General features: G+C 39.2%; 1 protein-coding gene across 5 annotated transcripts in view; it reads left to right on the top strand.

The window, feature by feature from the left end:
- LOC149318243 (beta-galactoside alpha-2,6-sialyltransferase 1-like) overlaps nt 1-15731 on the top strand; it is a 102650-nt gene that overhangs the window by 63898 nt on the left and 23021 nt on the right. Inside the window, exons 1-4 of one of the 5 annotated variants that reach the window (XM_089509283.1) lie at nt 4955-5070; nt 5550-5674; nt 9675-10362; nt 12986-13083. In XM_089509283.1, coding sequence (XP_089365409.1) covers nt 9729-10362; nt 12986-13083 — 732 coding nt within the window. In that variant the 5' untranslated portion in view covers nt 4955-5070; nt 5550-5674; nt 9675-9728. Of the gene's footprint in view, nt 1-4954; nt 5675-5735; nt 5758-6494; nt 6517-9674; nt 10363-12985; nt 13084-15731 lie in introns of those variants that run through there. The other 4 variants (XM_089509282.1, XM_089509285.1, XM_089509284.1 and 1 more) reach the window with 4 other exon arrangements.

The following is a 15731-nucleotide window of genomic DNA, read 5'->3' as shown; positions in this document are numbered from 1 at the left end:
GACATTTATTTATTTATTTATTTATTTATTTAAATAATTTATATCCTACTTTTCTCCCACAATGGGATTCATTTTGCAGATGAGGAGGAAATGTTCTTCATTGTTCAGAATCTTTCTCCCCAAGATGTATTTCGCCTATTCATTGTCCATTTTAGAAAAATATATTTCATGGACACTTACCTCAGGTGTCTTTGTTTATGTTATTCTTGTTGATGCTGCTATTTTATTAATAAAACAGGAAAAAGGAAATAGATATAAGGAGCCTTGGCTATATGTTAATGTAGAAACAGAGGTTCTTATTAGATAAAATTGGATAAACAAATCTTGCAGTTCAAAAGTACCTTGAACCCCCCCCCCCCCCCCCCCGCTTGACCTTCATGCAAAATGTCTCTAGTTTGAATTTCTGGTTTTTCATTCTAGGATGCAATAGTTTTTGCATGGAGGAATGCAAGTTCATAAATGGAGCTGATTTGTTTTGTATCTTTAGAAAGGCCTTTTTCATTTTGTCTGTATCAATATAATCATCTAATTCACTCTTCTGTTCTCAGACCTTTTAATTCAAATATTATTTTTATGCACTGTTTTATGCACCATCAGAATATTGTGTTCATGATATAGCTGGTCACAGATAGTATGAAATGATTTGTGTAGTTTCTTAGGAATCACAAAAAGTGGTAATGGATGCCCTCATTGGATGCCCTGCAGATGGTCATGTTTGCTCTCCAGTCTAGACTGCTCTTATTATAGCATCCTGTAAATTATTTCCAGTTATGATTCATGAGTGAATATAATGCCGACAAAATAAATTTAGAACGACCTATGATTTTAAAAATAGAGCTGAGGAAAAAAAAAATACCTTTTGGCACTACAACCTCCAGAACCTTCTAGCTTGCATAGACAACTAGGAGATTTTGGAAGTTGTAATACAAAACAGTGAATAGCCTCTGCATAGGACTGAATACCATTGAAGTCATTGGAGGTTATCTCTGAGTAGGCATTTATACTCAAAGAGAAGGCAGTTCAAAATGGATGGTAGTTTCTTAGAAGTGTGATATAGAAGGTAAAATCCCAAACAATACAGCAAAAAAGGAAAATGAAAGACATCTAAAGAAACCAGAGTGGGTGCTTATGTAGTTTTCATGTTTTCAGGTGAGCTGAGATTTAAAGGCACATGCAATAAAAAATGGAAGCGGGAGGAAGAACACAAACAAGTAGCCAGTAATTATAGAGAAAGTGAGAAGGGCTAAAGTAAGAAGGACTATGAGTTCAGCTTTAAAGAAATAAAAAAAAAAATTGGAGGGTTTGGAAATACATCTGACAAATGTGGGGAGAGAGTATAAGAATGAATTATTATTGTTGTTGTGTTTTGGTTATTCACAGCAATATTATAGCAAATTTTATATTCTTGATGGTTACTATAAATGATTACTGTAATACAGAAATGCCTGTAAAGATATAAGGTTCAGAAAGTGGGCTTTTCTCTCTCTCTTGGTGGGACCAGATCATGTTACAGAGTGAGACTGGCAAGAGGTTTGCACTCAAAGTAGCTGTATTTAGTCTCTTGCAGCATCAAAAGCAAGATAGAAGAGGAAGTGGGGAAAAGAAATGTGGCGGCACCTTTATGACTAACTGGTTATTTATTTTTGCATGAGCTTTTGTGGATGTAAATCCACTTCTTGGGATGCAATATTGTAGTAATAAATGCTCAGGCATAAAGCATAAACAGCCATCTTGCAATCAGTGATGATCAGGGAGTAGGCATATGTCAGCTAGCCCAGGTCCTTTTTATGATGTGCAATTATATTTAAGGTATTTATATTTAAAATATGAAGCCTCTCTATAGGTATGAAATGTACATGTGTTCATATAGAGCTATCTGGGCTAAACTTATTCCAGTATTCAAGTTTCGTGACTGAGAAACAATAGAAATAATGAATTTGAGGATCTTGTGTAAATTGATTTTATTTTATTTTTTAACTTGAGCAATTATTAATAAAGGTGTGGTTGCTAAACTGCACAAATATGAGGCCTGCCTAGGGTTGCCATAACCCAGCTGCAACCGGGTTTTTCCCGGTTTTGGCAGCACCTGCCCGGTCCTGGCATGGGTGCCGTCAAAAACCGGGAAAAGCCCGGTTGCAGCGGGGTTGCTAGGCAACCCTCGGGGCCTCGCTGCCCTCCACCTCCTCCACCTTGCATGGCTGCGCGGAAGAAGAGGAGGGCAGCGAGGCCTGGGGCGGAGGAGGCTGCAGGGAGGCGGCGCCTCTTGGGCGCAGCCGCGCCAACCTCCCTGCCTCCCTGCAGCCTCCTCGCCTCCTTCCTGGTCCCTGCGGGGGCCAGGAACAAGACGAAGCCCCGGCAATGGCCGGTGCTCTCCTCGCCTCCTTCCTGGTCCCTGCAGGGGCCAGGAACGAGGCGAAGCCCCAGCGATGGCCAGCGCTCTCTTCGCCTCCTTCCTGGTCCCTGCGGGGGCCAGGAACGAGACGAAGCCCCGGCGATGGCCGGCGCTCTCCTCGCCTCCTTCCTGGTCCCTGCGGGGGCCAGGAACAAGGTGAAGCCCCAGCGATGGCCGGCGCTCTCTTCACCTCCTTCCTGGTCCCTGCGGGGGCCAGGAACGAGGCGAAGCCCCGGCGATGGCCGGCGCTCTCCTCGCCTCCTTCCTGGTCCCTGCGGGGGCCAGGAACGAGGCGAAGCCCCAATCCTGGCCTCCGATCACGGCGAGGCCCGGGGCCCAGGCGGGGAGGGAAAGCCTCCTTAAGTGGAGGCTTTCCCTCGCCGCTTGGCCTCCGCTCCCCGCCGCGATTGCGAGGGAAAATGTAGGGCAAAATTGTCAAACGTAGGACACATTTTTGTGTGTCCTACATTTGAAAATTTTGTCCTACATTTTCCCCGGTTTGGAGGTCCGGCAGTATGGCAACCCTAGGCCTGCCATGTCCAGTAGGACTTATACAAAATTGCACTCTCTAGAAAAGTTTTATAAACGTTTGTGTTTTAGACAATTTATTCTTTTATTCTTTTTAAAAGGTATTCTACTTTAATATTATTAACAATTTAATTCCATTTTAATGTACCACTTTTATATGTTTTTAATTGTATTGTTATTTTAATATTATGAGCAGCTCTGTGTCCCAGTTCTGGGAAAACAGTGGGATATAAAACAATATAATAATAATAACAACAGCAAGTACTACTACTACTATTACTATTGCTACTACATCTACCTAAAGAATTATAAATATATATATTTTTAAATAATGAGAAAGGACGAATTAAGATAATTATGCAGTGTCAAACCTCCTAAAAACAAGATGGAGCCCAATAAGCTTTGTTGAGGATATGAGAGAGCCTTTTCAGTGGCTGTTTACACCCGGTGGAAGCAAATTCCAGAGGATTTAAAAATATAGAAAAGTAGTACATTAAAACTCCCTTCCACAGGCAACAACCTTTTTGTTTAAGCAGGTTTTTACTGTGTAAGCAGGAGAGCTTCTTATTTGGATGCTTTTTTATCTTTTTAAATTTTTGCATGCCGTTTAGATAACTTTATTCTGTTTTATTTAGTGATTTTAATTGCTTTTAATAGTGAATTTTTGTTTTGAAGGTTTTTAATTGACTCTCTATAATGGGTGCCACCTTGGGTTCAACTCTGGAGGGAAAGTGGCATACAAATTAAACAGATACTCAGAATCTCCAGTTAAGCATCTCAGACCTGACTGGTGCTACACAATCTTGAGCAAAAGTGCAATTTTAGGTCTCATCCTTGTACTCCTAGAGGAGGAATATGGAAAAGCATGTAACTACTACCTTTGTCTTTAAAGGAATACAGTTTGGCCTCCGCACCCTGGTGTGGTGAGAAGTTATATATATTATACTTACAGTCATGGATGTAGCCAAGGGGGGAGGGGTTCTTGGGGTCCGGACCCCCCCCCTCCATTAGAAAAATGAATGGTGTGTGCTGCCGCGCTGCCGCACCCAAGCCCCATTATAATGGTTGGACCCCCCTTCCTAAAATCCTAGCTACATCCCTGTTACAGTGGACCTGTGTTATCCGCTGGGTTTGGTTCCAAGATCCCCTGTGGACAACAAAATCCATGTATGCTCAAGTCCCATTAAATATAATGACATAGCAAAATGGTGCCCCTTATTAAAAAATGGAAAATCAAGGTTTGATATTTGAAATTTATAGTTTTTTAAATATTTTCAAGCCATGGATGCTTGAATCCATGTATAAAAGATCCATGTATAAGAAGGGCCAATTGTATTTAGTAGGAAAGAAGGCATTTTGCTATTACTCATTTTGCTCATGTTTTCCTCAAGTAAGCCCCATTGAACACAGTGAGGCTTACTTCCAATAGGCTTGCCATATCCCGCCTGGGGGCGGGACTTTCCCAGTTTGGGGCGGGTCCGCACAGTCCCGCCCCAGTTTGCCCCCACCCCCGGGATTGCCCCCGCCCCCGGGTGAGATATAGCAAGCTGAGGGAGGCTTTCCCTCGCCGCTTGGGCCCAGGCCGGCAGGGAAAGCCTCCCTGAAGGAGAGGAGTCCCTCCCCGCTTGGGCTCCGCCCCCTCTGAGGGCGGGGCCCAGGCAGGCAAGGAAAGCCTCCCCTCAGGGAGGCTCCTATTCAAATGTAGGACACAAAAAATGTGTCCTACATTTGAAAATTTTGTCCTACATTTGTCTCGTTTTGGAGGTCCTGACGAATGGCAACCCTAACTTCCAAGCTTAAAGGAACATTGTTAATAATAAAAACAAACCTTTTTTTTTTAAAGAAAGAGAACAATTACAGCCGGCCCTTCTTATACACGGATTTTTTATACACGGATTCAAGCATCCAAGTATAAATTTCAAATATCAAACCTTGCTTTTCCATTTTTTTTATAAGGGACACCATTTTGCTATGTCATTATATTTAATGGGACTTGAGCATACACAGATTTTGTTATCCACAGGGGATCTTGGAACCAAACCGCAGCGTATAACAAGGGTCCACTGTACTTAATTGCTCAAAATTGGTCATCATGTCCAGTGATGTAACGTGTACTAAAGTTATCCCTGCTGTTGGCAGTACTTAGACATGTAAGTAAAGAAAACTGATGTAAAACTGTCAGGTCCACAGTGTCACAGTGACCTATGGGCTGCAACTCCCATCATCTCTAACCAATGTAGCTAGTGGTTAGGGATGATGGGAGTTGAAACTAACAATATCTGCATATCCAAGGTTGGGACATACTGTTATGGTGTATGAATGTTTATGCTACAGCAGAATGGTTTGTTTTTAGGTGCCAAAGACCCCTTTTGGTTAAGTAATAAGCCTTTTCACATCAGGTCTGCAGGTTGATAAGTAGGTGAAGCTGAAGTGATTTAGACTGAACCCTAAATAGCTTCTGATGAGCCCAAAAAACAGATTACAAGTGAGGGCCTGAGGGATCTGTGTGTACTACCAGATGTTTATAGAGGTGTTATGAGCACTGACTGTCCCAGTTTCTAATTTTCTGTGATCTCATGCAGTTACCTCTGGACTCACTTTATGTTTTGTTAAATCACCTTTTCCACAGCTTTATACAAACAGGTTCCGTTTTTAAAATGGCAGTTATGATCCAAGGCAAGCACAAGAAGCAAGTCAACTAGGCCACTTCAGCTCTGTTTTGATTAGTGATGACATCTGCCTCTAATAGTACTAGTGAGTTGAAATAATAAAGAGTAGAACAGAGCAATGGTTTTTTTAGGTGAACCATGCCATCAAATAATGTAATGTTTTATGAGGTGAGGAAATTTCTGTCTATTAAGGACCATGAGCTTGTGGTTAGCTGGCCCAGCTGGCAAGGAAATGACAACCAAGGATATGAAGGTGACTAATGCATCTCTCCTGGGTCCAAAACACACTCCAGAAATAATCCAGTTTCAGACCACTTTAACAGCCCTGGCTCAGTGCTAGGGAATCTTGGGAATTATAGTTTATTGTGGCACCAGAGCCCTCTGACAGAGAAGGCTAAATGTCTCACAAAACTATAGTTCCCAGAATTTCCTACCATAGAGCCAGGGCAGTTAAAGCAGTTTCAAATTGGACTATGTCTGCAGTGTGTTTTAGACCTTGGCCATCTAAATTAGGTCTCAATATTTCTTCTCTACTGTTAGAGGTGGAACATATGAATATACTCCTGCTAGCAGTGTTACTTTTGATGACAAAACAACCTTGATGGATCTTGGAAATGTTACTTTTTGGACTAAAATTCCTTGAATTTTACAGGCTGGGAGTTTGTAGGAGTTGTAACCCCTCCCAGATCGCTTTTTCAATCTCTTCCTTGATGATGTTATATCCTTAGAACATTTTGGAAGGTAACTTAGGCAATGTAGCTTAGTACCATCTATTGCAGTGGTTCTCATCCTTTAGTCATCCAGATATTTTAGACTTCAGCTCCCAGAATTCACTACTACTAGACATGATGGCTGAGGCTTCTGGGAGTTGAAGTCCAAAATACCTCCTGGAAGGTAAAAGGCTGAGCACCACTAATCTACTGCAAGGTGAGCAAAGCGCTACCCTGGGGCCACATGTACAAAGACTGTTTTCCATCTCATGATCCCTCCAAATTTGCAATAATTTGTTCTGGGTTTTATTTCTTTGTTTTGCCACTTTTAAGCAGAAAACTGACTCCTAAACATTTCCTCACCTCTCATCTACTGCACTGACTAGCAACAAGGGAAGGAAAGAATAGTCACAGCTTATTCATTTCCTGGCCAAAAAATGGATTTCCAAATATTCATGAAACCTACTTGGAAAGAATCACACAGTAGTGAGAACCTCGCAACTCCCCCCCCCCCCTGCCCCAGCCTTGGAAGTGTTCTGAGAAATTACACATTTGGAGGTGGGGATTACACAAATTGATGTCCTTTACACAAGGAACATGGTTTTTGTGCAAAATCAAAAATACTGTTTCTGGATGGCTGCATTTTTCCTGTGCAAGTTTATTGTTGCAGGGGTTTTTTTGTACAAGAAACCCCAGCTGTCCAGCACTCACAAGAAAATAACACATGGCTTTTTGGGGTTTCTGGAGGAAAAAAACATTTTTTATACATTGAACATATCTTACTTCCTGACTTGACTACACCTTTTAAATACAAGAGCTATCATATTTAGGTGGGGGCAGGCATGTTATCTCCTGCCTCAGAGTAGAAGCAGGCCTATTTATTATTATTATTATTATTATTATTATTATTATGCTTTATTTATATAGCGCTGTAGATTTGCACAGCACTGTACATACAAACAATAATAGCTTTTAAGGTATGGAAGAATAGATTTCGATGGAACTTTAGAAGGAATATTGACCTATTTAAAATAACTATGAAAGGATATGGAAAACAATTAAAACAGATCTAAAAATTGGAAAAATCTGAATGTCTCATGGATTGGCAAAATGGCAGTCATCAAGATGACAATTCTTCCTAAAATGATATTCCTTTTTCAGAATATGCCAATAATCAATAAAGATCAGATATTTAAAAAATGGGAAAAAGATTTATCAAACTTCATTTGGAGTAATAAAAAACCGAGAATCAAAATAAATGTCTTACAGGATGCCATAGAGAAAGGAGGCCTAGCTGTTCCAAATCTGAGGGTGGTATTTTTATGCATGCGCGTTAGATTGGCTTATTGATTGGATAAAGTTACAAAATAAAAGGATAATTAATATGGAAAAATTTGAATTAAAATTTGGTCTCCACGGATATCTTTTTTACGATAAATTAAAACTGGATAAAAATTTTGATAATCATATAATAAGGAGAAATTTATTGAGAATCTGGAATAAATACAAAAAAATATGGTGTCCAAAACTACCACTTCATACCTCACCAAATGAAGCTATATACAAAAGAGAAATTCTGAAAAAGGAATATTGGGTGACATATAAAGATCTAATAAAAACAAGAGGGGACGGGATAATGATGAAATCGCAGGAAGATTTGAATAGAGAAGGGTTATCGTGTAATTGGTTCACCCATTTGCAACTGAAGGAATGCTTTCTTGTAGATCTAAAAGAAAGAGGATTTGGCCCGATGGAAATGGAATTAGAAAACTTATTGAAATCTCCCAAAAAACAAATTTCAAAGTTATACAGTTTAATTAGAAAATTTGAATTGGAAAAAGAGACAGTTAAAGACTTCATGATAAGATGGGCAAAGGACTGCGGAGAACAAATTCAGTTAGAATCATGGGACAAGTTATGGCAAGTAAGGATAAAATATACCCCATGTGTTCTTTTAAAAGAGAACCTCTACAAAATGATGTATAGATGGCATTTAACACCGTATAAATTAGGGAAAATGTATAAAAATAATAGCCAGAAGTGTTGGAAATGTAAAATAAATGTGGGTACATACTTACACTGTTGGTGGAAGTGCAAAAAAGCAAGGAAATTTTGGGAAAACATACATAAAGAAATTAAGAAGGTGATCGATTTTGAAGGAGGCTTGGACCCTGGACTGTATCTTCTAAGCATCTCAGACAAACTAAAATTAGACAAATACAAAGACAAACTGATATTCTTCCTGATTGTGGCGGCAAGACTGGTCTTCGCGAGACATTGGAAGAATGAAGAAATCCCAAATTTAGATGAATGGAGATTAAAGACAATGGAAATCTGTGAGATGCAAAAACTAACTACGCCATTAAGTAATGAAACATTAGACAAATACTATGAGGTTTGGAATCCATGGAAGGAATACATACGAAATGTTAAAAGAGAATGTAACTTATTTGAGCTTTGATAGAGAATCATATGGAGATATAGGAATATTAAGTGACTGAATGAGTAGACTAGAGCTGTTGTAAAGGCAATATCTAAGTACTATTATCATTGCTTATAGATCTAATGGATAACAGATTATTCACACAATGAGAGTTAGTCATAAGAGAATAGATAAGAATGGAGGGACTTTGAGCGTTAGCCTAAGGAAGTGAAAGTTAAAATAGAACTGTTTTAGAGTGTAAATGGTATTATTAGGTAAGAAGATATAAAAAAAAATATTCTTTTTTCATATATGTGATATAGTAACATCTCAATTTCAAATAACACTTATCCTTGAACTCCTTCCACATTCTCTACTCCCTTCAAACCCTATTCAGAATTCCTCATTTCCTCTCATCATAACAGGACCTCTGTTTCTGATAGTCCTAAGTGTTTTGCACACAAGCCTCTGGGTTATATCCTTTCCCTACAGCCCCCCAGCACAGCATGTGATGACCTATAGGTAGCTGGCTCTACCCCAGCTTTTCCTACTTCTCACTTCACAAATAGAAATCTCTTAAGAAATCAGTGGTATTAATGTGGAATCTATAGGTCAAATAATGTTGTAATAGCTGGTACTATACAAAAAGGGATAATTTATCACATAACCTTGAGCACCAACATATGTCCTAGCTTCTAAAATGCACAAAAGATTCACAAAAATCTCACAGAGCTGGTTGGAGTATCCTAGAAGTTGTAGCCCCAAAGGCTAGCTTTCCCAAATTTTGCCTTGGCTTAAACATATGTTCCCTAGACGTAATTATAGTTGGGATCAGCTTTTGGAAAAGCATCTCTCAGCACAGGCCAGACTACATCTAAAAGGCATGAACCATGCTATTGATATCCCTAACATTTTAAAATGATTTTCTCATATATCTGTGTGTTTTTTTCCAGGTCCAACTTCCATTCTGAAGTTGATCTCTCCAACCTGATGCATCATCATACATTATGGTTTATGTCAACTCATTTAGAAAATGTATATACGTCCTTCTGGCTTTTATTTTGGTTCTGACTATTTGTTTGTGGAAGGAAACGCGAAAGGGACTCTATTTTTCTATACGGCCAGAAAGTGGATCTGACAACATACTGATAAAGATGTGGAGGTGGGGTGTCCTAAAAGAAGGAACAGTCCAGGAAGAAGCTGTTAATGACACAAGTAAAGTCCCTTTGTCTACCAAAGCATCAAATACTAAAATTAATGTTACTTCAAAAGTGACAAAAAGCAATTTAGTGACAAAACCCAAGAAATTGCCCAGTTACCTGAAAGTGTGGAACAAGGATAGTTCATCCCAAAGCCTCCACCCAAGACTACAGAAGGCAAGGAAAACCTATTTGCAAATTAACAAGTATAATGTGAAGTATTCTGGTCCAAAGAATACTAATAAACGCAAACCTAAGGAGTTATTATGCCAACTTCGCAAACGGCTGAACTTTGGGATGATAACTGCTGCAGATAAGCCCTTTAGTACGTCAGAATGGGAGCCATATCTGCCAAAGGATAACATCAACATGGAATTGGGCCGATGTGCAGTCGTATCCTCAGCAGGATCCATGAAGTCATCTCACTTGGGGGAAGAAATAGGTGTGTGTTATTCTTCTATTGCAATAAAAGCAGGGGGAGGAAGCAATTAAAATCTTTGACTTTTAGGGGTTTTATTGTTTGGGGGCTGGAAAAAATAATTCATTCTCAGTTGATAGTATTTATTCTTCTCATCAAGCATCCCCCAAGTTCAGTGTGTGTGTGACCATGTTTTGTAATGCCTATGATTATATTGGGGCTGACATTTTCTTAAAACACCTTTTACTGATTACTCTTAACTATGATTTTGTTTTTGCGACTAGAAGATTGTTTGGGGATCTACAAAACCCAGGGGAAGCTTAACTGTTGTTTCTTTGAAACAAACCAACAACCAGCCATGGGATCTTCTTTTAGCAACTGTACTGATGATCAGCCACAGTGCAGAGTTCAGCTGGCATGCTAAACTGTCATTTATCGAAAATGGATGGCATAGCTACCCATTTTCCTACTTTTAGCTTCATTGGAGAACAGAGAGAAGATGGGGGAGCATTTGATACCAGGGAGAACCTAGCCTTGTCCCAACAACATAGTTTGTTGTGACATCTAAATGTAACCAGTGGTTGTGGGAATTCAGAATAAACATTGAGCCAGCCCTGGCCCTTTAAAAGCAAAACTGTAATTGACAGTGCTACCCAGTCTAGTCTAATGTATACTATATAATATAATCCCTATTTTAAATCAAGTTATGATTTACAATTGAAAATTATGGTTGAGTTACTGTATATTTCATAGTAGGTATGGGCTTTACTAACAATAAAACGATTAATTCTGTCAAGTCAAGAAGATACATTTGAGTTTAAGTAAAACTGCAATTTCAGATACCATAGAGTAAGTGTAATGTAAGAGCTCCATCAGATTGGTTGAAATCTCATCTCAGTTATGAAATCATCAGGTGTTATTTCAGGCTCTGTCCCCATATGTAATATTGTATTCTGTGGAGTTGTTTAAAGATTACGGAATAATATTATTCTGTAGAATCATAAAATCAAAGAATTGGAAGAGACCTTATCAAAGGACTTACTGAAATCAAGATATGCTATGTCTACTGCATTCCCTTCATCTACCATCTTGAAGATCCCTGGTGGCACAGTGGTTAAATGCCTGTAGTGCAGCCACTCACTCACAAAACCCACAAGGTTGTAAGTTCAGTACCAGCCAGGGGCTCAGGGCCAACTTAGCCTTGCATCCTTCCGAGGTCGCTAAAATGAATACCCAGCTTGTTGGGGGCTATTAGCTTACACATTGTAAACTGCTAGAAATGTACTTACTATTGCTTGCTATTGCTACCAAGATGGTCTTTCTATATTAAAAAAAATACATCAGATTAGTTTGGCATGACTTGTTTTTGAGAAACCCATGTTATCTTTTTGTGATTATGCATTCTCTTCTAAATGTTCACAGACATTCTATTTAATTATCTGCTCTAGAATCTTTCCTGGTATTGATGTCAGACTGGCCAATAATTGTTGGGATCCTCTTTTTTCCCCTTTTTGAAGATGGGGACAATATTTGCCTTCCCTAGGCTGCTGGGACTTCTCCTGTTCTCCAGGAGTCCTCAAAGATTATTGCCAGTGGCTCTGAGATTACATTTGCCAGTTCTTTTAATACCCTTGGATGGAGTTCATGATGGTCTGAAAAGTTTATTCACTCACACCACTATACGCTGCCCTGAAATTCTTTCAGTAAGGTTGGTCTGGGAATATTTTAATTAATTAAATGAATTAATTAATTATGTCTGTGTGGCATTTTGAATATTCTAAAATACATTAAAAATTAATGTATGCAAAGATTCTCCTGTTAAATATGGGTTCCAACAGGGAAATAAACAGCAGCAAACAGTAAAACGAAAACTAAAACATCATAATAATATCACAGAAATCCATAGAACTGTACTGTAGCCTAATCCAAGACAGGCTGATATTCCTAGATATTCAGAATCTACAACCACTATTACTTCAGTAATATCTGAACTGATTGAAAGTTTTGTTCACAACTTTACAATGTTCACAGTGTCATAAGAAATCTGTTTATGACTGCCATTATTCCAGCATGTATCACGTCACATGTTAGAATAGAAAAACATTTCTACTTCTTCTCTTATAAGTAGTGCATTTTGTGTATGTATGTTTTTTGTGTATGTTTCCTGGAATGTTAAGATGAAGTGGCACCTGATGGTTCACATGCCAGTGCAGTGATGAGCTTGATCCATATTTTATTTTTGAATTTGAAAGGAGCTATTGATGGTGCTGAATTCTATTTCTCCCAGTAGGTTTCCACAGTGTGGATTGCAACTCTAAAGTTCAAACTAAATTTTAGAAAAGATTTGCTGCTCTATCAGCACAAAGCCCCCAGATGCTTTGGTGTTGTGCTCTCTGTTGCAGTTGGATTTTCTCAAATGGGATAATATTATAGGAGCAAACCCATGTAAACCTAAGTAGAAGGTTCTGTGTAAATAAAAATTTCTTACACGCACAATTGAAAGTTTGGCTGCAGTAGAGCTAATGCTTGTTACTGACTTTCCTTAACAGGTATAGTGGAGTTCTAGAGCTCAAAACAGACTTTTGTTCCTTAGAAGTTTTGATCTATCAGATATCTTGAATTTATATTTCCTGTTTTTTGCTTTTAGATAATCACGATGCTGTGTTGCGGTTTAATGGGGCCCCTACCAGAGGGTTTCAGGTTGACGTGGGAGAGAAAACCACGATTCGGCTTGTAAATTCCCAGGTAAGTCTCCTGGTAGATAGATATAGTGATAAGGAATGCAATGGAAGGTGGTTTATTTTGGTTTAACAATGTAAGGGATTTAATGAGGACTTGCTTCTGCTCTATTGGTTATGCAACCTCTTCTGTCCAGTAAAGTTACAGAAACAAACACTGCAGCAAAAAGTGGAAGAACCACTGATGTCAACGCTTTGTATTGCCTTTGAACCAGTATAGAGCCACTGAGTTTGAAAGATTTTATTTTAAAATAATTTTAACAGATATGAAGGCAATTGGGGTTTGCATCTTAAAACCAGACAGCACATGACACAATATCTCATCAGAACACATTACAGATTGTATTTTTAATTTAGGAAAACCTGGTGCAGGGAAAATATTCATCAGGACTGTAGCACATAAGAAGGGGAAGTAAAGGCTGTCCTTCCCTATAAGTCTTAACAAAAATCTGACCACCCCCACATGTACCACTGGTATTAAACTTCGAATAATAATGCTCTCATTTATTCCAGTGAGAGCTTTTTCCCCTAAAGTTATCCACAGTGCAGTGAAAGATAAGATATTTCATCAAGTGGATGGTCTCTCCTAGTCCTTCCTGGTCCCAGTTGCTATGATCCTAGGCATATAAAGAATTCTCATTAATTTTTGCATCCTTGCTTTCAACAGAAGGGGAATTTGGGAGGAGGGAGCCACACAAAGTAATGCTTCTTGAGGTTTTAAATTATAATCTGAAGGGATACCATGTAAAAGATGGAGCATGTTTGTTTTCTGTTACTCCACAGATTAGGACAGAAAACCAGTGGATTCAAATTAAGCATTTGGGAAGTGTTCTTGATAGGAAATGCTGTTGAACAGTGGCATGGACTGCTTTGAAGGGTGATAGAGATGTTTTCTGGAGATCTTTAAACAGAAGTGGATGTGCACATCTCAGGAGCTGTGCATTCCTACATAGCAGGGTGTTGGACAACATTATCCCTACATCCTATTCTATGTCTTTGTTTCTATGGTTCTACCTCTTTCCACCAAAAGCCTTAAGGTTGTCACTTTGCCCACCCATGAGGTAATTCATATTGTTACACAATGATGAAAGGAAAGTAGAGTGTATGCAGACAGAGCATTCAACATTCATAGGATTTAATATAGTCAGCCCTCCACATTTGTGGCTTTGGCATTTGAAGTTTTGATAATTTGCAGATTTGATTATTATGTTCTCTCTAGGAACCCCTAGGTCCTCCAGAGAAATGCAGCTGGAAATTGACCATAGAGTTGCACTGGAGGATCTAGAGTTTATTAGAGAAAATACTTCTCTAGGCATTTGTAGGTTTTCCAGTATGATCCTGTGGTCAATTTTTGGCAGATGTTGACCACAGAGTAGTGCTGAAGGACCTAGAGATTCCTAGCAAGGTGGTCTCTCAGGTTAAAAAAGTAGGGTTTTTTTTTTTTTTTTCATTTTTGTGGAAGTCCTGTGCCCTTAACCCCAGCGAATGTGGAGGATCTACTGTAACTTTGTCTGGTCTAATCTTGCCTATTTAAATCCTGTGGAATTCTAGTTACGGCTAAGTCTGGATCCAACCCACAAATTTTGTATCACAGCCTGAATTTTGTTTCACATGCCCATACAGATTACATTTAATAGGGAACATAATTTTAAGTCCTATCAGTTTTGGCTAGGTACATTTCAGAGTCTAAATCTAGCTGGAAGAGGCATTTATGTCCTATGTAATGAATCTACAACTATAAATCTTTTCAATTCATTTCTTCTTTCTGTGTTGTTAGTCCAGCTTGAATACATGATGTTTATTCCCAAGAGATTCCATGTTGACTGCAGCTGGCCCCATCAACCAGTTTGATTGATCAGAGCAGCAGGGGTAGGTGAAGCCCTCTGCAGAAGATTATATATGATATTGGGGAATGGAGCAGCTGAAAGCTAATCCTTTCATAGGCACCTCACATTTACATCCCTAAAAACCTCCCTATGGTGAATGACCCTTCCAGTATTCCTTCACAGACTTGGAGTCGGCAGCAGGGAGAATTAGTCATATCTGTTAGAAGGTCCAAGAGAGAGAGAGCTTTAAAATGAAGATTGAAGTGAAAATTAATTAATACGCAAAAGTAAGCTGCCCTGTGGGGATTCTATAATATTCATTAATCAGTCTGATAGTGTATACAGGACAGATCACGGAGACAGTTAAGTGGGAATTATCAAGACAATCAAAGCCCAAACATTTAAGCAGCCAATAAACCAAGCAGTTCATTAAGAATAGTGCAAAAGGACAGGATGCATAAATCTGGTAGCAGTTAAGTGGCTGCTGATAAAGTGCAGAAAGGCCCCTGAAAGCAGGCATCTGAGCTGTTGTAGTACTGGTGCCTGGTACTCAGTTAAAAATAGCCAAAAGCATCTGGGGACTGGATATTAATGAGGCAGCTGAGTTAACGGATAAGCACGTTTGCAAGAGCAAGTTCATGAGAAACTGCCCTTTCTGCAGTGTACAGAATATCTGGGAGGTGAGCAGGACAAGCCTTAGTCCCTTCCATTTAAAGGTGCCCTACCTTAGTCTTTAGCAGCCTAAATACCCTAAAGGCACCAGATCTTGCAGGATCAGCCCTGGTTAGTACATGGAAAGGAGACCACTAATAATTAGCGTAGGATATTA

The sequence above is a fragment of the Sceloporus occidentalis genome, unplaced genomic scaffold (genome assembly GCF_023333645.1).
Source record: "Sceloporus occidentalis isolate IW3139 unplaced genomic scaffold, rSceOcc1.0.p SCAF_2, whole genome shotgun sequence".
Classification (NCBI taxonomy): Eukaryota; Metazoa; Chordata; class Lepidosauria; order Squamata; family Phrynosomatidae; genus Sceloporus; species Sceloporus occidentalis.
This window is presented reverse-complemented; position numbering and strand designations above follow the sequence as displayed.